This window comes from Cuculus canorus, chromosome 3 (genome assembly GCF_017976375.1).
Source record: "Cuculus canorus isolate bCucCan1 chromosome 3, bCucCan1.pri, whole genome shotgun sequence".
Lineage (NCBI taxonomy): Eukaryota > Metazoa > Chordata > Aves > Cuculiformes > Cuculidae > Cuculus > Cuculus canorus.
This window is the reverse complement of record NC_071403.1, coordinates 86,731,029-86,754,932: the sequence shown is the minus strand read 5'-3', so window position 1 is coordinate 86,754,932 and position 23,904 is coordinate 86,731,029. Positions and strand designations below refer to the sequence as shown.

Genomic DNA, 23,904 nt, shown 5'->3' with positions numbered 1-23,904 from the left:
TCATTCCAGAACACAACTAATTACGATGTTGTCACAAGGCTGCAGAAGTACACTCACTATCATCAATGCAGATACAAATGTGACGAATGCAAAGGCTGTGCACCATAACCATGGGGTTGAGAGTAGGGACAGTGAAAAGAAAAAACTGTGCTGAGGTGTCTGAAGACAGATCATCTAAGCTAAAAGAAAGACTAACAACTTTCCTCCCAACACTTTATTAGCTCTTTATTTTTTTTTAAAACAGACTTTTTCTGAGTTCACATTACCTCTAACCAGAACAAAATATACCACTCCAGCATCAGCTTATAAAACTAAGTATACAGCTCCACAACTGGCTGATGCAAGTCTCAGAGCAGATTTAAACACACACTACTTATTTCAGCATCATACCACAGTGGCAGCTTTGCATACAACACTTTAAAACTGTATATGACTGATAGGATAATTTATTCTACATCAGCTGAAATTATTCTACTGTATTAATACTCTATATATCACAGAGGACGTTGCTTGTTGCTTCTCCCAAGTGGAGCTCTAAGCACCTACTATTAACATAAGCAGCCAAATCAGGCCCTTGGACTCACTAATTCCCATCATTGTAGTAAACACAGGTGAAAAAACAGTAGCCACAGCAGTTTGACCAGTACCTTCCCACTGTTGCTTCCCTTCCCAACTCCAGCACCTTCCCACTGTTGCTTCCCTTCCCAACTCCAGCAGCTCACAGAACTGGATTTCTCAGCTGGATGCAAGAGGAAGCAACCCCTGGTTACCGCAAATACAGCCCTCCAGAAGCACAGACATGGCTGAGCACATCCCATCAGACCAGCTGAAAACCATAGAGCACATTCTGAGCCATGATTTGACAGATTTACTTTCTTTGTTGTCTTTTGCTTGCAAAGCTTCTTCCAGCACTAGCACAGGCTGGAGGCTGACCTATTCAACACATGCTCTGTGCATGTTCCTGTAATACCATAAGCCTAGGTGAGTCACTAAAAACCCAGGCCCGAAGTGGAGCTGTGCAGCAAGAACTGCATCTCTGGGGTGCAGCATGCAAAGGACTGAAGATCACTACTTGAAAACCATCTCTCAGCTGTGGGCTACAAGTTATGCAAGATGAAGGTCCAGACACTGCTTGGCTCTCATCTCTACACTTCTAAACCACCTATAAACAAGAATGGAGTACAAAGCAACTAGATGTTAAAAGCTTATCCCCTCCTAAAAAAAAGAAATCTCTGGCACATGCATCAGTCACACTGCTTAAGCCATTTACATTTTGTACCTTTTATATTCTGTCCTCCAAAAAACAAAGGTAAACCAAATCTCTTCAGCCAACGTGTGCTCAACACATTCTAACTGTTCTTGCATTTTATTAATTTCCTAGATGGTTACCTACCGGAAACTGTGAATGCCTTGAAGCTCTTGCTGTAACACCTCCTGTGTTGTTGCTATTAAGTCCAAAGCTCCAACAAACTCAGAAGTAGATAGCAGCAACTGTACTGTGGGCTGCGTTTGGTGTACAGTAGCCATCAACTTCAGCTTATTGTATGCTTTTATACAGTTATTTCTGGTGAGTGACAGTCTTAAAACTCGAAGCGATCCTTCACACATTACTTTATCAATTTTGGAGATTTTCTCTCTAAGTAATTTTACAGCTTGGGAGGTTTTCCTGAGGTAGTCCTGCAACTCATGCTGAGAGGTCATTGCATGAAAAAATGCTTCTGAGCGCAGAGAAATCTGATGAGCAATATTGACTTCCACAATGTCCAGATAATGGCTCAGCTAGAAAGAGAACAGAGGAGGAAAAACAAACAACATGTTACAACTTGCAAGTTTGTCACCATGCAAATCTACTTTCAAGGCATTTGTCTTGCTGTATCAGGAGGAAATTTTGCTAATAAAAACTAAAACTGTCAGATTAGCAAGCAAAGTAACCACCCACTGTGGTTTGATAATTTTAAATGAGTTCAAAATCACTTCGGGAAGGCTGACTTGATGCCTCTCCTGCTTGAAAATTACAAGGTAGAAAAGCAAATAATTTTCAAACATCCAAGCTTTTGTAGCACATGGTTGCACACTGGCACTGTTACAATAGGGCCATTAACCATAAAACAGCTCTGGATACTGGCTCACAAGCCACATGTAAATATGCTAATGCACTCTAAGTCATTGAATTTGCTACAGATGCAGCCCAACTATACTTGATGTGACTTTGGAATGGCTCTGCTTATTTAAAAGGCTGTGGCATCTTCTTTGTAGAAAAATTCTCAGGATATCTCTGGCTGCAGCTCCTTTTTTCCAACCAGCTGGAGTTCCTATTAAGCATATTTCATGTGCATTAGCACTGCGGGATTCCCAGAGACAGAGTATGCCTATATGTTTAGAACCTAAAATTCAAATTCTGTATGCTGAGCAGTTACCAGACCACTGGGGCAGCCTGATTACTTAAGCTGTAAAAGCTCTGTGTTCTGCCTTATGCTGGATATGCAAACTCAAAGGACTGAGGCATTAGGATGCTCATCTGAATGCTAATACTCAGATGACCTGGTTTCTAAGAGGTGGCAAGCACTCAAACCTCATGCTGAATTTCAAAACGCCCATCCAGAGATGGAAAGAAAATCATCTGGAGAACATTTCCTTCTTATAGTTATTTTCATCCTGCATATATTTAGCACTGGGGATTTATACAATATGCAAACCCATCTTTTTTGTAATAACTTTCATCAAAAACATCCTCCACCAAACAGCTATGACACACCTAATTCGCAGGAAAAGCCGAGACAGACTGTGGGTGACACAGGGATCAGAGAAAGAGTTATCAAGATAAATTATTTATGTGATTGTACCAACCAGATCCCTCACATCCCTTCACTATGCTAAGTGAGGTAGAATAAACAGATCAAAACGATAGTACCTGCCTCAAAACGCTTTCAGCTCCAATGTAGGGTAAGACATAGGAGGCGGCAAGGAGGAAAAAAAACATGAGGGGGAAATTGTTCAAGAAGATTAGGAGCAGCCCAAAAGTACTAACAGCCTAAGTACACATGCTTAAGGTAGATTTTTTCCAAATCCCGTTGAAAAAAAGCACCTGTACCTAAAGATAATTACGACAGCAGGATGCCTATTTACATGTCATAGGTGTAAATCTTGTGCAGTTCAGAGCCTTTAAAAAGTAAAACAAGAAATCCGGGCCCATCCAGTAACATGAAACGGTGTAATAATTCACTTATCAGGCACGTGACTTTGGAGACAACAGAATTATTTTATAAAATTTGGGTAGTTGTAAAGACTTTTCCTTACAATATGAAAGAAACAGTTTGCTTTCATGCTTTCCAATGCACTCAAGTCCTTTGTGAAATAAAAAAAATGGATCAGTGTAGACAACATGACAACAAAAGGCAAGAGGAACCTCCTAACAGAAAAAAAAGCTTAGGATTTAAGATATATTTCAGCACAGAAACCACAGTGCCTTGAATCTGGAGTTATCCAAAGATGTGAGAAACATTGTCTAGACTTCCTGCCTCAAAGAATTGCTTTTCCTCCCTAACAAGCAGCTCCATGTCATAGAATCATAGAATCACTAGGTTGGAAAGGACCCACTGGATCATCGAGTCCAACCATTCCTAACAATCCCTAAACCATGCCCCTCAGCACCTCATCCACACATACTTTAAACACCTCCAAGGAAGGTGACTCTATCACCTCCCTGGGCAGCCTGTTCCAGTGCCCAATGACCCTTTCCATGAAAAATTTTTTCCTGATGTCCAGCCTGAACCTCCCCTGGTGGAGCTTGAGGCCATTCCCTCTTGTCCTGTCCCCTGTCACTTGCAAGAAGAGGCCAGCTCCCTCCTCTCCCCAACCTCCTTTCAGGTAGTTGTAGAGAGCAATAAGGTCTCCCCTCAGCCTCCTCCAGGCAAGAAGAGAGTCTTGTCTCGGGAACTGTCAATATAAATTGCTTCTCTAAGTTTTAGTGGTCACAAAGAACCAATTACTATGCCATATAGAGATTCTTTTTTCCAGATTTGACAGATATTTATTTAGCAGGGAAAAAAAGTTCTCCTCCAGTGAGATGCTTCCTGCATCCTCTACTAACAACTCTCAGCCTGATGCAAAATGAGAGATAAAACCCATAACAGCGATGACTCAATATTAACAGCAGAGAACAGCAGCAACGGCATTTCTCTATAGCAAGGACCAGCTGTGATGGATAATGACATACTGTACTAAAGTTGTACCTTTTCTTGAAGTAATTTGGAGGAAGCTGCGTCACGATTTCCTTTTCCACCAGCAGTACTAAAATGAGACCATGGTAAAACGGCATTAAATGTTAAGGAATCTTCCAAGGCAAAATCTGGTTTCATAAAAATCTGAAACAGAAAAACAGAAGCAATAAGTGCACCTCTCTCGCCTCAACATTTTCCTCTCAGTTTAACACATGTCCTGTCTCATGAAGCAATAGGGACCTAACTTGATTTTCAAAAAACACAATTTTTTGTTTATCCAAGCAAACAAATTAATTTCAGATCTTTTAAGCAATTTACTCTACATCTTAAAAGCCTGCGTTATCTGACTTTGCTAAAAGTGGAAGTCACAGCTCCAAAATTACATAGGTCATCAAGCACCCAAGATGATCTAAACAATCTGAGCGTAAAAACGTAGGCAGCATTAAACTTCAGGTGGGTCCTCTAAAGGATCAGAGCAAACATTCCTCAATAGCAGGGGCATACTACTGCTGATGTGCTCATTTTGGGGGCCATAACTTCTAGCAGATTAAGGATCCAGCAAGCTGTCAGGGTGCAACAGCACTGTCTGGAAGAGAACAGAGCCCCAGGCTTATCTGCTTCAGCACAGTGCAGCAAACATGCTGGTCACAGAAAAGCAGGAACACATAACATTAATGCTACAAATCTCAGAGGAACTATTCATCTAATATTCTCTCTGATAACTTTATTTTTCCTTGGCAAAACTGGTATGAACCTTGAGCTTCCAGGCAGACAGTAGTACCCTTCCCCCTGTGTTTATGAAGTGCAATTTTAAGAGGTTCAGCATAGCATATAGCATTGCATCACACTCAAACATTCTTCTCTCTTAGACTTTAAACATTGCAGTGACAGCTATTCAAGTAACAGTCTACATGCCTGGCACAAAGATGCTGACCAATATTAACGCTCTGACTTACTGATGTATCTAGAAAAGATTACTGACTGAAATGGAATCTGGAGTTGTGTCTTTTGTCAACCTGTCACAAAACCCCCATGTGACATATGCTGCAAGCACATATGCAAGAGGGCTTTAGCCAAGGAGTTAAACCTAATGCTATATTGTACACTATGCAATACTCAAGCTTCTATCAACTCCTTCAGTTTCCTTTTCCTCTTAGGACACAGAGTGGCTAATTTTGCCCAGCTCTGGGATTTTTTTAACTATTAAAGACAAAAGAATTATTGGCATTTGTGTTCTACTTCAAGTAAGAGGAAAAAATCAAAATCACAGGAAACAACAGCAACAGCAACAAAAAGGGAAAAAAAGCTGATTGTTCTTAGTTGTAAATTCTGAGCACTGCAGGTCTGGAGGATCAGCTCAAGTAATCAGATTGGGCAAAATTTCTACAAAGAAGGGATTACATTCATATATTCTAAGACTACAAGTGAGAAATCCTTATAAAAGCTGAAAGTGCACAGGAACCATACCTTAGGTACTTGTTCCAGATCTGTCCTGGATTTATCTAAAATTAAACAAAACACAAGTAGTCATGCATGAGCAAACAATGGGAAACAATTACCCTGAACACTATGAAGCCCTATGAGGGAGTTTTCAAGACAATAGTGCCATGTTCCTCACAGGGGGCGGACGGCAAACAGGGGTTATAAACAAAAAACAAAAGCTTGTGTCTGAACAGAAGGAAAAGTTTTTTCACCATAAGGACAACTAAACATTGCAGCAGGCTCCCCAGACAGGCTAGATACTCTCAATTCTTGGTGGTTTTCAAGGTCAGTCTGAATAAAACCCTATGCAGCCTGGCCTAGCCTCACAGCTGAACTGGCTTTAATATGGCGGTTGCCGTAAAGACTTTCTGAAGTCCCTTCCAACCTAAAATACTTCATACTTCAGAACATCCTACTGTCCTTTGTAGTTTAGGTCTCATGCTCAGAGTATTCAAGGGTGCTTGCACTTAGCTGCTCGGACAGCAAAAATGTTAGTCATACAAAGACATATAAACCTATTCAGCACTTCACCTCCCTTAATGCACTATTCCATCAGCTGCCAAGGGCCAGTGAAAGGTCTCTCTACCATCACCCCAATTTTAATGCTCCAGATTGATGCTGCCCATATAATCACCTCTGTACAGCATTTGGAGGATGGATGCACAAAGGCTGTCAAGAAGGATGAACAACGGTGCATGACAGACTCAGGCACACTGAGCAAGTAGTACAGAAGCAACCCCTCCCTTGAAGTAAGCTGACCTGAAAATTGCAGAGGGTGAGAACTGAGCTGGGAAAAGAAGTGCATCGTTGTACCCCAGCAGAACACAAAGAAAAAGCATATTCACCCTTTTGAGGTTCAGCCAAAATCCCCTTTTCCTCCTCTATTCCTTAATTTACTGGACATTACGAAGAGGGGGCACACTGGAGGCCAAAGAATGTGTTACATACTTTCATAGAACCAATCATAGAATAATAGAATGAGTTAGGTTGGAATGGACCTTAAAGATCATTCAGTTCCAACTCCTTGCCATGGACAGGGACATCTGCCACTGGATCAGGTTGCTCAAAGCCCCATCCAATCTGGCCTTGAACACCTCCAGGGATGGGGCATCCACAACTCCCCTGGGCAACCTGTGCCAGTGCCTCACCACCCTCATAGTAAACAATTTCTTCTTTCTTATTTTGCAGTATGCACTGCAAACAAACTCATTCAGGAATAGCTATTTTAAAATAACAGAAATCCTACAGAAGGGCTTCCTTCTGCATGAAAAAGGAGGAAGAAAGCAGATTGAAAGAATTGGATCAAAAGGAATAAACTACTGAAGCTTCTTGCTGCTTTACCCATTGAAATTGACATAGACAAGCCTGATCAAAGACTGACTGGCAAATGAACCTTTTCATGCTAACATATTTGAGAAAATAAAAGAAATTAAATGTTAAAAGCTTGCTCCAGGTTATGAGTGTCTTTTTCCATTGTGCTCGCATTTTCTTTTTCATTTTGCTTCTCACATTCCTTTGTCCAGTCTCATATTGGCCGAACTGCTTTCACAAAATCTTGAAATTCAGCCTTGCTACAGATGCAGATCCTTAAAAAAGGTGCCAACTTTGTTAACAGTAATGAGATACATAATAACCAAGAGTAGAACCTCATGAAGTTCACCACAGGAAAAGGCAAAGTCCAGCACCTGGAAAGTAATAACCCCAAACACAAGTACACACTAGCGGTCTAGCAGCTGGAAAGCATCGCTGCAGAGACAGGCCTGGGGCCCTGGCAGACCACAAACTGACCGTGAGCCAGCAGTGCGCTCTTGCAGCAAAGTATCCTGGGTTGCATTAAGGAGGGAATTGCCAGCAGGCTGAGGGAAGGTGATCTTCCCTCTCCACTTAGCATTGGTGAGGCACCTGGAGCTGTGTGCTCAGTTCTGATCTCTCCAGTAGAAGACAGGCCAAGACATAATGGAGCGAGTGCAGCAAAGAGCCACCAAGACAACTAGGAGACCAGCGCATTATTCATAGCAGAGGCTAAGACAGCTGAAACTGTTTAGCCTGGAAAAGCTCACCAGGGATATTATCAATGTTTTTAAATATCCAATGAGAGGATGTAAAGAAGACAGAGCAGGCTCTTCTCAGTGGTGTGACAGGACAAGAGGCAGAAACTGATAAATGAAGAATTCCATCTGAATGCAAGGAAACACTATTACTATGAAGGTGGTCAAACTCTGAAACGCGTTGCCCACAGAGGCTGCGTAATCTCCACGCATGGATAAATTAAAAACTCAGCTGGAAACTGTCCTCCCCCAGGTGACTCTGCTTGAGCAGTTGGGTTGCACTAGACCATTTTGAGATGTCACTTCCCACCTCAGCCATTCAGTGCTCCTCGTGGCAGAGACAGGAATGGCAAAGCACTGTCATTCTTCATTGCAAAGTCAACAGCTGCTAGAAGTGTTATGCAACAGTTTCAACAGATCTTAAATAAAAGGAAGTTAAAGAAAACACTACCAGGGACATAATGAACTGCCACGAATGCAAACATGCCAAGAAAAAGTCTAAAAGCAGGTATCACAACCATTTTGATCTATAAAATATCAGCAGTGGTCATGAATACATCTAGTTAACCATGTCTGGGTTTCAGTTATTATTTACCAGCAGCTATTTTTGCACATGAAACCCCTGAGCAAGTACCTGATCAGTATGTTAGAGTAATCATTAAAATAATTACTTTCCAACAACTAAAGGAAAGCTTTAACTGTACCATGGGTGTGTAACAGAGTCCTGTCAAAGGTGTCTTTAGGAGTACAAGTATTCTTGCATCTTTCATGAACCTTCTCTCTCTGTAAAAGAGAAAATACATTTTGAGACTTCAAAAAGATTTTTTGTCTTTGAAACAACACATTCAGAACATTTCCAGTGACCATGCTGCATCATGCCAAATAATTCTGACAAGTTCACAATATTTTTTCCTCTTAAAAGCCCAGATGATGTTTGTCCAGCTGAAACGTAACACAGATTGAAGTTTTTTGTCTGTATGTTGCTTTGTCAGTATCTTTATATCAAGAGAAAATGAACACAATAGTTATTGAAGAGGTGTAATAACCTCTAAGTAACAAGATATATCCATGAAGCAATTGTAACTACATATCCAAACATTTATTTCCTGTCTAACCCAGAAATCACATTCACACTCAATGAATGCTTTACGCTGCTGAACTACATTGGATCAAAACAGAAATTGCTTCCACATCTTACTAATGAGCACCTTGCTGAAGTTACATATCTTGTTTTCTCATGCTGAACTTGAAATTTTATCTACAGGTGTAGACAATGCCAGAAACCATAGTGGTGAGAAATTGTTTCTAAAGAACATGGTGTTAGCTAGATCTCCGCTAGAAGTTGTGATTATCACAAGTTTGTTCCCTCTTCCTAAAACCTTCTTTCACTTTGCAGTCACTGCATTATATGCTAACAGATGAGCTCTTAAACATTTTAGATGTTGAATGTGTGAACTAATGGCAATAGCTCAGTTACAGACAATTCCCTTCCACATACTATAACTATGATTTACATAAGTAACACTTCCTGCAGCTTATTCTCTAACAGGAAATAAATCAAAGTTACAAACCAAGGAAGCAGAAAACAGTGGGAGACTTCTACATGTTCTTTCAGCTAAAGAAAGAAAGAATACTACATACTTACTGATACCTGTATTTTAAAAGTTCGTAGAAGTCTCCTACTGGTCCTGGTGTCCTTAGATATAGCTTAAGCTTTCCTGTTGCAAAAGAAATCACTATAGTAATAGGCCTATTTATAGTTTAAGAACTTCATTTATAAAAGGTTTACATTAGAGACTCTTTAATATCTCCAAGCTTTGTAGCACAGAGTCGTGTTTTAGATTTGATGTAAAGGTCTGAAAATGTTATGCTGCACTGTAAAGCCCAATTGTTAAACAATCCTTACAAAAAAGGATTAATAATCAGAAAGAATAAACAGCAATTGTAAGCCCTGGTACTGAGCACAGTATTCAGACACATGAATTAAAATAAAATGTGAAATTGCCTAGAGGGAATTCAGACAACATTTTCCACACTATGAATACTGATATTGAAAAACAAGAAATGCCTAATGAAGAGTCAGCAAGCACTGAAGAGTAAATCAATTATCAGCTAACTGTATGATGACTACCAACAGAGATAATCTCTAATTAGAAGAAGGATCTCAAATCTCTTTCTGGACCCTAGTACTATGTGCATCTAATTTTGGGTTCTTACCGGAGTGATTTCCTGTTGGTATAATGCAAAATGTTCCTTGGTGATCTGTGGGAGGTAGAATGAAGGCATGACTTCAGTGTCCACAAAGTCCACTCCCCATGTTTTTGTAAAGAAATCAGATTCCCTTTTTGCTAACCTAGGATCATTTAGTGCTGCTGGGAGATTGACTTTGGAATGATAAATAGTCCGTCTGTGCTGATCCACAACTAGAGATGGGCTGTCACATAAATTACTGGCATCGCCTGCAACATAAAAGACAAGAGAGTTTAACATGAAAAACCAAAAGTTGTATTTTTGCTAAAACCTGGTTGGTTCTTAAGCAAACCATGTTTCCACAATTATATAGGGGATCGGAATTAGCTATGCAAAAGATGCACGATACTATCCTTCTGCAACACTTTACCTTGCATTTCTTCTATCAGATTAACCAACACAAGTTATGAACACAGTGGTGTATTCACACTCATTAAATATATTTAGCTCGACAACATTAGCTTCTACTGAAGAGAAAAATTCAAGCCACAAACATATCTTTATAATTTGAACTCGATCAGAATGACGGTTAAAATACTCTAGCATCATATTTTATGTTTTTTTAAGATCCCACTCCACCTACTCTGTTTTATAAATTAAGCTTTAGTACACCACAGCAGCTATAACTATGAACTGTAAAACTATCTAGTTTTACAACAGCACTAGAGATGCAAGACAGTGATACAGACAGGCCTCAGCCTCTTGCTTCCTACTGCAAGAGGGCTGGGGCACTCCACAGCAGTAAAGCAGCTAGACTCCAAGAACGCTGTTGAAGAATGAAAGGTCTGTTCCAGACTCTGACACAAGAGACCTTCTTCTTGCATGTAGTATGTATCAGTTATAATAAGAAGTCACACAAGCAAGATCCCACCTATAATGTGGACACCTAGAAATAAGCTCCACATAGGAAGGCTCTCCCATTGCTCCAAAGGGACACTGGGAGGCATAAAGCAAAATTACATATTTTGAAATAAGAGCTTAGCACACTAAACCCAGTATACAAGACAACTTGACAGAACAATTGTAAATTGATTAGCAAATTTAAATGCACTTTCACTCTCCTTGCACAGCAACAGTACCTGTAGGTTCCTTGGGACACACATCAGGCAGAGACTGCACAGGTCGAAAATGTTTTGTGGCATCCATTTCCTTTTTAAAGAAAGCATCACTGCTGTTTGACTGAGGCACTGGTGAAGAACTGTGGCTTGATGCCATTGCATAAAATCACCACTTGATAAAAGCTAAGTAAGAAACAATAAATACCAAGGCTTTAATAAACTTTTGGTTACGGATTGTACCAAAACAATGCCACTCCATACAGTATTCTTCTAACTGAAACATTTTTAACTGACACGTTTCAACAAGAGAGAATTTTATTTTAAACACAGTCAACAAAAGGCAGTCTGTTTCCTCCCACACATCTAGGTTTAGAGGATAACTTTTTCTTGCACACATGACCAATAACATCATATGTCAAAAAAAAAAAATCAGTAATTCAGGCACTTCTGCCTTTCTATTGCCACAACTATTGCAGTCACAGCACACACATTCACAGCTGAACGTCTTCACAGATACCAGGAAGCTTGGGTAGACAAAAGTACAGCCTCCCACCTCCTCTTCTCTCCCACCCACCTACTATCCTCACTGACTGCAGGGAGCAGATCAACTTTTGCGTTTGCTGAGGCATGCCACACTTGGTGAGGTTTAACCACAGCATGTTACACACTGCAGCTGAAAAGGGAACAGGTGCAGGTAGGATATTCTGTGCTCTCTCTTTGTTGCGCTGCTGTAATATTACTACCTCAGCAACAGGAGTGCCATCATTTTCTCCAAAGAAGGAGGTCTGCAGCCTGTGTTCACGATTCAGGGAAGCTCAGCAACCCACATATACAATATAAATTATTTATAGTAACTGAAATCATTACTACATTTCAGACAAATCAGAATCCGAAGAATACCCACACATCGGGTATATCAGAGAAGAGCAAGCACATACTTACGCATAAAACACAGACATCTTTTATCATTTGATCAGTAAAACTGGCAATTCAACTTTTCATAACTGTCCAGTAAAGAAAACTATAGCTTATTTCAACATGAAAAGCATTTTCGGAGAGAAGAAAATTAAAGCAGAGATCAAAAAGCTCTGGAGTAAGGAAAGTCCCACTAATTTTCAGTTGAATTTAAACTCCCGATGTGAAAATAAACAGCCTTAAAAATTTTACACCAACATAATGAGTTCTTTGCATCTGTAAACAAAGCTGCATTTCCATCAAAGTATCAGTTGAGTCAGTAGTAAACTGCAAAATCATAAGAGGTTTGAGAGTTTATTAAAACATCCCCAATAACGTACATCTCAAAGAGTGCCCATTCAAAGGGACCGATCTGAAGCTTTGCCTTTAAGGAGAAATAAACACATCCGGTAAGATCTTAGCTTCTAACTACCGACCCTTAAGAGACACCTAAATTACTTACTACCCAGCAAAGGAGAACAAAAAGATAAAAGGCCCATTTCATCTTCACTCGCTGAGCACCGAGGGATGACTGTACGTCACTGTGTCAACTTCTAACGGCATCACAAATATTACAGCAAATCTCACTTGGAAAAGAAAAAAAAAAAAAGACGTTCTTTCTAAATGAGGTTGAAAATGTTCTACAAAATAATTCTGAAGATAAGTTATGTATATTGTGATGCTCAGCTGAACAGGCCCATAACAACTAATAAACACATGTCCTCACCCAAACTCTGTCCACCGGGTAGCAATCCTGGTGTTCACTTGTACCTCTCCCTTTCTATCTGACAGCACAGCAAGACAAGGAGGATAACATGCTCCCACTATAATTTTTAAATCTGGAAGTACTCAGAAAGGAGAAAAAAAACAAAGAAAAAACCCAAAGAAAATTTTACCAGTACTGTTGCACATTCATATTCTTATGTTCTCCCCTTGACATTTCCAAAGCAAATATATTCTTCATGAAGCTCTTCCCTAACATTTTGGTGTATTTTTGTGAAAAATCTAGTTTACAGTAATGACAAAACACTACTGTTTTAGCATTCTTAAGAAACAAATCCAGTGCCAAGTTATAACGATCAAGTCTCCTAAAGACACATAGTAAATTTGTCTGCACTTGGAACTGCTTCAAAGCTCTGTATTTACATTTTTCCTCCTGAAAAAACCTTCTGTGATGTAAGACGCAGTCTGCTTTAGCCAGATGTGCGAGCAACTAAGGCAATTTGTGGAAAGCACTGAAATCTTGTACTTTTGCTAGCAAGTCTTTCATTAAGCCTCCCTCCTTTCCCCATAGTAAAGTACTGACAAAAAAGTATAATCTAGGATGCGAAATGTCTCAACTACATAAATCTCAGTGGAGAAAACATTAACTGCATTATACCAGTCCAACATTTAAAATAAATTTAAAATACGATCTGACACTGAAGACTGGCTCAATACCTCAGCTTTCTGAAAACAAACTGTATCTACTGCTGCACAGCTATTTTTATTATTTATCACCATAAAATATTCACATTGCCTTTGTACACTAACAAATCTTAAAATATCAATGCAAGCAGTAACCTTCATACTACTGAGTGGATTCCAACAAGATAGAAGGATTCACAGGCAGAGGCCTTCTTAAGTGGCATGCAACGTGATGCTGTACTAAATTATTCATAGTTAACAGCTATTCCTGTAGCCTCCTAAGTCAGGACCTCATGGATAATTAACCTCGATGAACAGCCACGTTTGCACAGGAATAAACCCATCCATACTGCCTCAAACCAGGCACTCCTTGAACCGCAACGTTTATATTAGCCGAGTAAGCATAGCTTCAGAGAGAAAGAAAACTGGACAATGTTACCCGAATTAAATTCGAATTACAACGAAGTATGTAATGAGTCTACAGGAAGATAAAAATCCTGACCTACACCTGAGCCCTTCTGTGTACGCTAACCTTGCAGATAAAGTTTCACTCGTTCACCAACAGAACAGTTGTTCCTTGTGCTACACTACTAAACATTCTATAGATGAATTTATAACCAGTCTTCTGAATCAGCATTTTTAAACGCATAGCAATAGACATTTTCTGATTTAAACGTACAAAAAAATATGAAACTCAATGTTAACACAGAACAAAACTGCTGCAGGATACTTTAACTCACACAAATTTAAATTGAAGTGAAATGCAGGTAAATGCAGTTAACTGCACAAGCTGTGCCGAATGAATTATGAAATGCTGAGTCCCCTGAGCCACCTACTTAGAAGAGCATATGCTCACCAATGAGAATATGCAACTGTGTAACTTAATGACATCAATATTTAAATTACACTCAATTAAAACTGGGTTAGATTAACTCTGTTCTCTCCAGTAATCACTATAATTTATTCAAATTTTGTCTAGCAATGTGTATTTAACTAGAACAATAAAAGAAAACTTTAGAGGTCAGATATAAGAGCAACGATGGAAGTACTTGCAAGATTATAGCTACAAGCAACGTGCCTTCAAATGTATTAAATCTATTTTTTACACTGTATTAATTTCCTTAGTTAAAAAAAGACATTAAATTACACTGTTACCATAATGACAATATCACTGAAGATTTAAAAAAGACACCCATCTGAATGAAAATAGGTTTGACCATTTGAACTTACAGTATTCTTACAGTGTGAATATGAAATATTAATCTTCCCATGTTCACCAATCTTACAGCTTCCTCTAAAAAAAAAATCCTGATATGGCGCAGTTGTACAACATTCAGCATGGAATAAAATGACTGTGAAGACAAATGTAACAACCACATGCCTAGATACTGTACAGTCAGCAAATTAGAAGACTTGTGCAGTCAGTAATGTATTAATCACATGATTTTTAAGAAGTTCTTTCTGTGCTGACTAGTCTCTGACTCCTGAGTTTCACACCCAAGGTTCCAGCAGTTAAAAGAGCAGCACAACAAACAAAGCGTATTACTCAGAAGTAATTACACAGGAGTGTTGGAACTCATGAGCGTGTGCTTGTTTTTATTAACACTGGCACAAAGTTCTTCAGAAACTGCCTTTGCATATTCTGAGCATTATCTGCACTCTTTGTTTTTCAGATGGTAATTCTTCACTACCAAAACATGCAGTATTATCTGCATAAGAGAGACGCTAGAGACGGTGCAAACTAAACCTTGCCTATTCATGGGTTTCAACTCAGTATTTCCTCATTTTGGGGCAGTTTTCCATTAGCATGAATAACCAATTTTCTACTTCCTAATCTCAATCTTCCCCCTTCCAATTTAAAGCCATTCCCCCCATCATCCTATCACTACATGCCCTTGTAAAAAGCCCCTCCCCAGCTTTCCTGTAGGCCCCCTTCAGGTACTGGAAGACCTCTATATGGTCTCCCCAGAGCCTTCTCTTCTCCAAGCTGAACAACCCTAACTCTCTCAGCCTGTCCTCACAGCAGAAGTTGTGGTCCCCCTCTGGACCTGTTCCAGCAGGTTCATATCCTTCTTATGTTGAGGATTCCAGAACTGGACACAATACTCCAGACGGGGTCTCACAAGAGCAGAGCAGAGGGGCAGAATCACCTCCTTCACCCTGGTGGCCGCGCTTCTTTTGATGCAGTCCAGGATACGGTTGGACTTCTGGGCTGCGAGCGCACATTGCTGGCTCGCGTCAGGCTTCTCATCAACCAGCAAAATTCTTTAAGGCTTCCATGTAGTCCATGGTGAACCACACTTGAACACCTCTAGGTATTTGTCAAGAGGCACACTTCTGCATCTCAAAGGTAAGGCAAGAAGAAGTGAACAGCATGCTTAAGTCCCTGCTGCTTTTCATGGCATTATCTGGCAACTACAGAGTGAAATTGAGACATTTTGAAGTACTGTTCTGCTTACACAGCAACCTTCAGAACACAAAACCATCAGAAGTTACCCACAAGACATGCTAATGGAAAATATGTCACCATTTCTAGAAGTGATAAATACCACAGATACTTACTGAGAAAAAGGACACCTGAAACCTAACTAAAAGGAACAAGGCACAAGGAATACCTTCCAGGAACTCAACAGCCAACAACATGCCTGTTATTGGTCTAATATATTTACTCTGTCCTCAGGATTTATCTCCGTAACAAGGAAACCATGGTATGACAAAGCACACATCACCTTCATAAGACAACATGAACCAGACTGAACTAACACAAGCTTTCAATTTCTTTCGACTGGCTAATTTCTTGGCCTGAAATTTCCACACCTGTCCCTGTGCCCCAAGACAGACATCCCTCATTCACGGGAGGCCAAAGAGGTTAGCTTTCAGCAGAAACCTTTAAGAAGTTTCAGAGAAGGAGGCTACAGCTGTGGAAGCTGTTCTGCTAGCTCAAGCTCTTTCTGAACACCTGTTTCCACCCCAGGGTTTTATATTAGGAAGCAGATGATTGTCAGGTGGGTGGTGAGGCTACAGTAGGAGGGCAACTGTGGCTTGTCACCATGGCAAGCCATCTACATTTGCAGCATGCTCCAACACCTTACACAACTTGCAGAGAAGTCTGTGTCAGCCTGGCCTTTCCTAAAGCCTAATTAAGCATACCTATATTTGCATACATGAACACACATATTTCAGTGCATTCTGCACATCTTTTAACGGTATCCCAAACCTCATGTTGCCCCACTGAGGGCAAATACCCTCTCTGCAAAGTTAGCATGAGGGATGACCATCCAGATTAGCCTTGCTGGGATGAAAGCAACCTCACAAGGAAGCTGTATATGAGTTATCTACATTTCTCATTAGCCCTGCTTAGCCACATGTGCTGTTACGATTCAGCACATTCTGTAATTTCTTGGACTGAGCTGAGCCAGACTGCACTACTTTCTCAGCAAACTGCACAACAGGAAAAAGCAAGAGCACCTGAACAGCTTAAAGAGTAATGCCACCACCCTCCCTTGTTTAAATATTATATTTTGTTACCTAAACAGCAGGTTTTTTTAAGAAAAGATTTAATTAAGCTTCATTAAATACAACAATAAGAACCTCTGTTACCCTAAAAAGCCCTATCACTAAACAAAACATTATTTTTTGAATGCATGTACATACAAGTTATCTTTAATAATACACAAGTCTAACCATTTTACCAAAAATCAGAAAACAGTTTATCTCCCTATGGACAAACTATCTTATAAGTAATATTTCACTTTTATTCAGGTACTGAATAAAACAATTAAATGAAACATCTGTGATATACCCAATGTGCCAAATGCACTTCCTCTCATCCGGAAACCTAATTTCCCAGTGCTGAACACTAATTTGGAATCAGAAGGCAGCTTCTATGCTGGAGGAACAGACCTTCCTTCAGCTATTTAGGTCATTCACTGTCAAGTTCCTCCATGCCAGGGGTGGTAGAATAATTCAGAAACAATAAAGCAGTAAAAAATGCCAGAAAAGAAAAGGCCTTGTGATTAATTGCCCACACTATCACACAAGATGAGAGAGAAATCTCTTTTTACCCCTTTTTTCAGGCATCAGCATTACAGTGTGCACTATCTCCTTGGAAAATGGTGAAATATGAGCATCTCGTATAGCTCCACAGAGGTACATGCAGCTGAAAAAAAAATCACGGAGGCCCAGCAGGCATTTCAGCCAGAAGTCTGTCAAAGGCAGAGACTGCGGAGTGGTGACATTTTGAGGAAAGTCACAAGAACTGGACCAGCCCGAACACAAATGATAACACTAAGGTCCTGACCCTAAGAATGGAGTTTTACAGAAGCTGACGGCATTGTGCATCAACAGCAAGTTGCCTTGTGCAGGCCGTCCACTAGCAAGTACCTCAATCTGTTATTCTGAAACTGATTTTCTAAAAATCTGATTTTTAATGAGAATCACGTCTTTCCAAGTCTTACCAAAGCTCTCAATAACTGCAAGTAGCTATGAAAGAGCCAAATAAAAATATGTAATAGTTTTGCCATTATGCAAAAAGCTGAGATCGGGGATTATCCAAAAGCAGGCACAGCACACCTTGTAGCAACTCTTATCAAGCAGTCTTGACACAAGGTGCAAGTCCACTAGTGGGACGCAGCAAGTCACTCTGTAGGGAAAGTACTGAGCAAACAAGACCATCCAAACATTACCTCAGTGAGCACCAGAGAGTGCCACCCATGTTTGTTTGTAGTTCTTGTGATGTTAATAACTGCCCAAATGACAAGGATCACCTCTATTCACATCACTTCATTTTCATCCCTCAAATAGCTTCACTTATATAAACATTCCTATAAAAGTAAAAGAGAGTATGGTTATGCTACATTTAGAATGCTGAAAAATAAGTCTTACACTGCTGCTTACAGCAAGTGTGTAAGACTGACGGAAACTCTCTTCCATGTGGCAAAGCACCAGCTGCGCTACTCCAGCTCTAACAATCTATCTCACACACAACCAAAGTGGCTCCTTTTTTGAAAGCCAGATTAATTGTTTAAATATTCTAGTTTTTTTCTCTATCCCAAGAGGAGTGTTTTGAAATATCTGATCTGTAAATGGATACACCATTTTTGGGTACAGGGGAAACACATTAAAGGTTCTTTACCTCTTGAAAAGAACACTCAGGTCTTTTAAAACCTAGCTGACATGGGTGCAAAAATTGGGGACAATTCTTAGATGTGTTGGTAAATATTTCTTTGGAATTAATCACACAAGACCCAGAAATATATATGTAGAATACCAACTCATAATAACCCTTTCTCTCTTTATGCTACATTCGTAAAAAAACCCCAAGGAATAAAGTGTCAAACAGAAGAAAAAAAAAAAGGCAGAAACCAAAAGAAAACTGAGCCTCCTAACTTATAAACTCCCTTCAGTCTGCTTCAGAAATTCACAGCTCCTTATTTCCCCAAAAGCCTGAAGAAAGAAAGCAGAAGTAGCTTCTACACGGAGCTATTGCCTCAAAAGGAGACACACGATTCCATTTCCCAATGCCTTCCCACTCAAGCTGCCGAAGGACATGTCTGCAGTCTGCTTTCTACACTCTCTCTAGTGGCTCCTGACACTTCTCAGGCAAAAAATGTTCCTGTTTGACTTTGGAAGTGCATGTTCCCTTCTCCTCTGATAAAGCTGAGCTGTCAACAGGAAGGCAAAATTCCTCCACACATGCACCAGACTTTTACTACAGAGAAATACAGCGCTGAGGACACAGGGACAGGCAGAATAGATCCTATTACTGAGAAATGGGATGGGAGAGGTAGAGCTACTTCTCAGCGTGCCCTCAGACGTCACTAGTGAGGCTGCCCACACGATGCCCAGCAGCTCTTGCTTAGACAACTGTAGATCTCAATTAGTTCATATCAGGCATTGTTTTCCTACCCAACAGAAGCACTACCCTGTGCCCAGGGGATTTCAAGGGAATTATAGCTTTTGTCTGTACTACAGTTTGGGAGAGAGTCACGCTCGCTCTCAGGCTAAAGCACCAATTACTGCAGCCACTACTACAATTAACGTACTGCAGTCAGGTTTTTTAGGAAGAGGGTTTTTTCACAGGGCCACAGCTGCACAGAAGTCTGCAGGATGACTTCTTGCTCAGGACTCCATCAGACAGGGTAAGGGCAAGACGGTAAAGTCAATACACTACCTGCTCTTTACAACTCTTTAAAACATACATGCAAATCCATCAACCAGTAAATATTTTTACGCACTTTGAAAATAGGTACTGTACACATCTGGGATCACTCAACAGTCTGTAACAGAAACCCAAAGTACTTAGAAAATACAAGAAAAAAAGGAGAAGGAAAGGAGAATCAATTTCTAAGGCCAAAACTAGATAGCCAAAGAGAGAGAGAGTTAATTTTTTGTTGAAAGTGCAGGAGGTCAGTATTTTGCAAACACAGATGGGTATTTCTCTCAATGGGACACACTGCGTTTGAAAAATTACAGTAAGGAAAGGCAAAACATGCTGTTTGTCTATGCACACAATTTTAGGATCATCCTTAAACCCAGGAACCATCGCAATCCTAAATGAGTTTTAGAACCAACAAATCCTTTACCACTCCACATCCCGGGCCATCCCACTTGCCATTACATGGCTGTCACGTACCAGCTTTACAGAGAGAAACCCCAAACACTCACTCCAAACGTTACTTCCGCACACCAGTGTGGACTACATATAAAAAGCCGCGATGGATGAGTGCAGCATTGCTGGGCAAGGAGTTTGTCGTACCTTAGCAAGAATATGCCAGGAATATTGCAAGGAGACCGTCGTCATATCTCTCCTTTTTGCATCGTACAAACACTGCCCAGTCTCAGAGCTCAAGGATGGCTATGGTGACCTGCAAGAGAGAGAGCCCACATGAGAGAGCACCGTCATGGTTCAGGAAAGACCCACATCACATTGCTATTGCAACACACCCAACACCTGCCTGCCACGGTTAGAAACAGACTTCAGACACCACCTGTTCCCATGGGCGGTTATCACAGAAATACAAAATGCAAATTTGTGGGAAAAGGAGAGAAGTGGGTGGCACCCACCATCCCTTGAAAACAGTGCCCCTTCCGCACCCTACACCACCCCAGGCTGCCAAGACAAAGGGAAAACTCAACTTTCTTGCCCACTTTCTAGGAGTAATTCCAGTTGCAGGCAAGGGGGGCACCAATGCCTCCTGGGGTTGGGCAGGACAAGGGCCATGCTCACTGCTTCCCCACCTGCAGCAGGCAGGGGACTGCCAGCTGGTTCCCTGCACTGGGCAGGATGGGGACCATGTCCAATGCTTCCCCACCTGCAGCCAGGCGGGCTCTGTACCCGCTGCCCACCTGCACCGAGCAGGACAGGAGGCCGTGCCCACTGCTTCCCTGCAGCACTGGGTCAGGTGGGGGCCATGCCCACTACTCCCCAACCTGCAGCGCCAGGCGGGGGCCGTGCCCGCTGCCCACCTAAGGTGCTGGGCAGGGGCCGTGCCCGCAGGCTCCCTGTGCTGGGCAAGATGGGGGCCGCGTCCGCTGCCTCTCTGCAGCAGAAGGGGACCGTGCCCGCAGCCCCCCCGCAGGCGCAGCCCCCCCCGCAGGCGCAGCCCCTGCCTGCTTGTGGTGGGGTCGTGCCCGCCGCCTCCCCGCAGCCCCAGGCCGGGACGCGGAGCCGCGCCTCCCGCAGCAGGCCGGGGCCGGGGCCGCGCCCGCCGCCCCGATTGGGGCGCCCCCCGCTTGCTCCGTACCTGTGCGGCCTTACGCCGCGCCGGGCCACGACACGTCACTCCCCCCGCGCAGGGCGGCGCAGGGCGGTGCAGGAAGCGGCGCAAGCACCGCCAGCCCCGGGTAGGGAGGGAAGAGGGAGGGGCCGCGGGCAGCGGAAGGGGCGGTGCGAGACCGGGGTGGGGCTGAGGGCCCTGCCCCTAATGTGGGAGTGGAGGCCCGCCATCCTGGGCCCTGAGGGGCCCCATCAGTGCCCCACAGATACAGGCAGCTCTGCCATCCTGGCCTGTGAGGGGGCCGTCAGTGCTCCACAGCTACAGCAACACCGTCTGGTGTGTGAGTGGCTCCCCAGTGTCCCACAAACAAGGTGCTGCCCATTGAGGGGCACCACCAGTGCTCCATGACCACAGCCAGCTCTGCCACATTAGGCCGTGAGGGGTTTCTCAGTGCTCCCCAACTACAACTGCCATCCTGGGCTATGAGGAGCTCCCCAGTGCCCTGCTGCTGCAGCAGCCCCATCTTGGTGTGAGAGGGGCTCGCTAGTGCCCCACAGCCCACGTGCCGCCCTTTGTGAGACCCACCTGTGCCCCACAGCTACAGCACCTCCATCCTGGGTTCTGAGGGGCTCCCTGGTGCCCCAAAGACAAGGTACTGTCTTTTCAGAGACCCACCTGTGCCCCACAGCCACAGTAGCCCCATCCTGGGCCATGAGGGGCTCCCCAGCACCCCACAGCTCGTCTGCTGCCCTTTGAGAGCCCCACAAATTCGGCAGTGCCATCCTGGGTTCCGAGGGGCTGGCTCCACAAGTGCCCCGGGGCAGTGATCATGCCCCAGCAGAGTCTGCAGTCCTGAGAGATATGGGTCAGACAAGCAAAGTCATGACCCTGAATTTTAGGAGAGAGAACTTCAAGCTATTCAAGGAGTTATCAGGAGAACCCCCTGGGAAACTGCTGTCAGGGACACAGGAGCAGAACAGAGCTGGTAGACCTTTAAGGATGCTTTCCATAGACAGCTCTCAATCCTCAGGTATAAGAAATCAGGAAAGGAAAGCAAGAGACCAGCATGGTCAAACTAAAGGGCAAGAAGGATATGCACAAGTGGTGCAAGCAGGGACAGGTGTCCTGGGAAGAGTATAAGGAGTCTACCCAGCTGTATATGGATGGAGTTGGGAAGGCCAAGGTGCAGATAGAGCTGAACTTGCCAAGTGAATCAAAGAATAAGAAGGGCTCCTACAGATATGTCAGCCTGAAAAGAAAGATTAAAGAAATCATACCAACCCTTGATGAACATGACTGGCAAACTGGTAACAACAGGCAAGGAGAAGGCTGAGGTGCTCAACAATTTTTTCCTCCGTCTTCACTGGCAACCTGTCTTCCCATACCTCTCGAGTGGATGGAGTGCAAGGCAGGAACTCAGGGAGCAAAGTTCCTCTCACTGTAAGAGAAAACCAAGTTCATGACCACCTGAACATATATAAGCCCATGGGGCCTTATGAGACACATACCAGAGTCGTGAGGAAATTGGCTGATGTAGTTGCCAAGACACTCTCCTTGATATTGGAAAAGTCATGGCAGTCAGGTGAAGTCCCTGTTGACTGGAAAAAGGGAAATATCACACCCATTTTTAAAAAGGGTAGAAAGGAGGACCCTGGGAACTACTGACCTGTCAGGCTCACCTCTGTGCCTGGGAAGATCATGGGACAGATAGATCCTCCTAGAAGCATACTATGGCACATGGAGGACAAGAAGGTGAATTGAGACAGCTAGGAGGGCTTCACCAAGGGCAAGTCCTGCCTTACCAGCATAGTGGTAAGGTACTTCATCCTTCTGTGATGGAGTAATTTAATCAGTGGACAAGGGAAGAGCTATGGATATTGTCTCTCTGGGCTTCTGTAAGGCCTTTGACACTGTCCACCACAACATCCTTCTTTCTGAATTGTAGAGTTATGGATTTAATGGGTGGACTGCTCAGTGGGGGAGGAATTGGTTGGATGGTTTCATCCAGAGGGTAATGGTCAACAGCTTGATGTCCAGATGGAGTCTAGTAAGAAGTGGTGTCCCTTGGGTCCATATTGAGACCAGTACTCTTTAATGTCTTCATCAATGATATAGACAGTGAGATCGAGTGCACACTCAGCAAATTTTCAGAGGACATTAAGCTGAGTGATGATTGCACTCCACCTCTGGTGAGGTCTCACCCAGAGTACTGCTTCCAGCTCTGGGACCCTCAGCATATGGACCTGCTGGAGCGAGTCCAGAGGAGGACACAAAAATGGTCAGAGAAATGGAACACCTCTCCTATGAAGGCAGGCTGAGAGGGGCCCCACAATGGTCACACAGCTACAGGACTGCCATTTGAGCGTCCCCAGAAGTGGCCCACAGCTACAGACCAACATCCCAGGGTGTGAGAGGTCCCATGAGTGCCTCAGGGCCAAGGTACTACCATCCCAGGGTATTGAAGTCCCCATGATTGCCCCACAGCTGCGGCTCTGCCATCCCAGGGTGTGAGGGATCTCACAAATGCCCTCCAGCAGTGTCTCTGCCAAAGGGAACAGGGTCTTCTTGCACCATGGAGGCCTCACAACTTCCCTTCTGAGCCGGTGGTGAACTGGGGAGGGGAGCCACAGCAGCCAGGCTCTGTGACTGTGGCTTCTCCTGCACAGGTTTTGGTCACAGCTGCCATGCTGTGCAGTGGGAGGAAATTGTGCCAGGTACCCACAGTCACACTCAGAGACTTTAATCAGGCATTGCACCCCTCCCAGTC

The 23,904-nt window shown here is 42.8% G+C and overlaps 1 protein-coding gene across 3 annotated transcripts in view; it reads right to left on the bottom strand.

Moving 5' to 3' along the window:
• The window catches only part of VPS54 (VPS54 subunit of GARP complex), a 50,320-nt gene extending 29,030 nt beyond the window's left edge, over nt 1-21,290 (bottom strand). For 2 of the 3 annotated variants that reach the window (XR_008448978.1, XM_009556522.2), the window contains exons 1-8: nt 21,165-21,290; nt 20,177-20,285; nt 11,080-11,241; nt 9,968-10,209; nt 8,455-8,533; nt 5,688-5,722; nt 4,233-4,364; nt 1,394-1,779 (exon numbers count right to left, since the gene is read on the bottom strand). Coding sequence is in view for 2 of the 3 variants with exons in the window: in XM_009556522.2 (XP_009554817.1) it covers nt 1,394-1,779; nt 4,233-4,364; nt 5,688-5,722; nt 8,455-8,533; nt 9,968-10,209; nt 11,080-11,215 (1,010 nt within the window). In the remaining variant the exon portion in view is untranslated. Of the gene's footprint in view, nt 1-1,393; nt 1,780-4,232; nt 4,365-5,687; nt 5,723-8,454; nt 8,534-9,967; nt 10,210-11,079; nt 11,242-18,104; nt 18,243-20,176; nt 20,286-21,164 lie in introns of all 3 variants that reach the window. The other variant, XM_054061424.1, reaches the window with a different exon arrangement.
• Between the last annotated feature and the right edge of the window lie 2,614 nt (nt 21,291-23,904).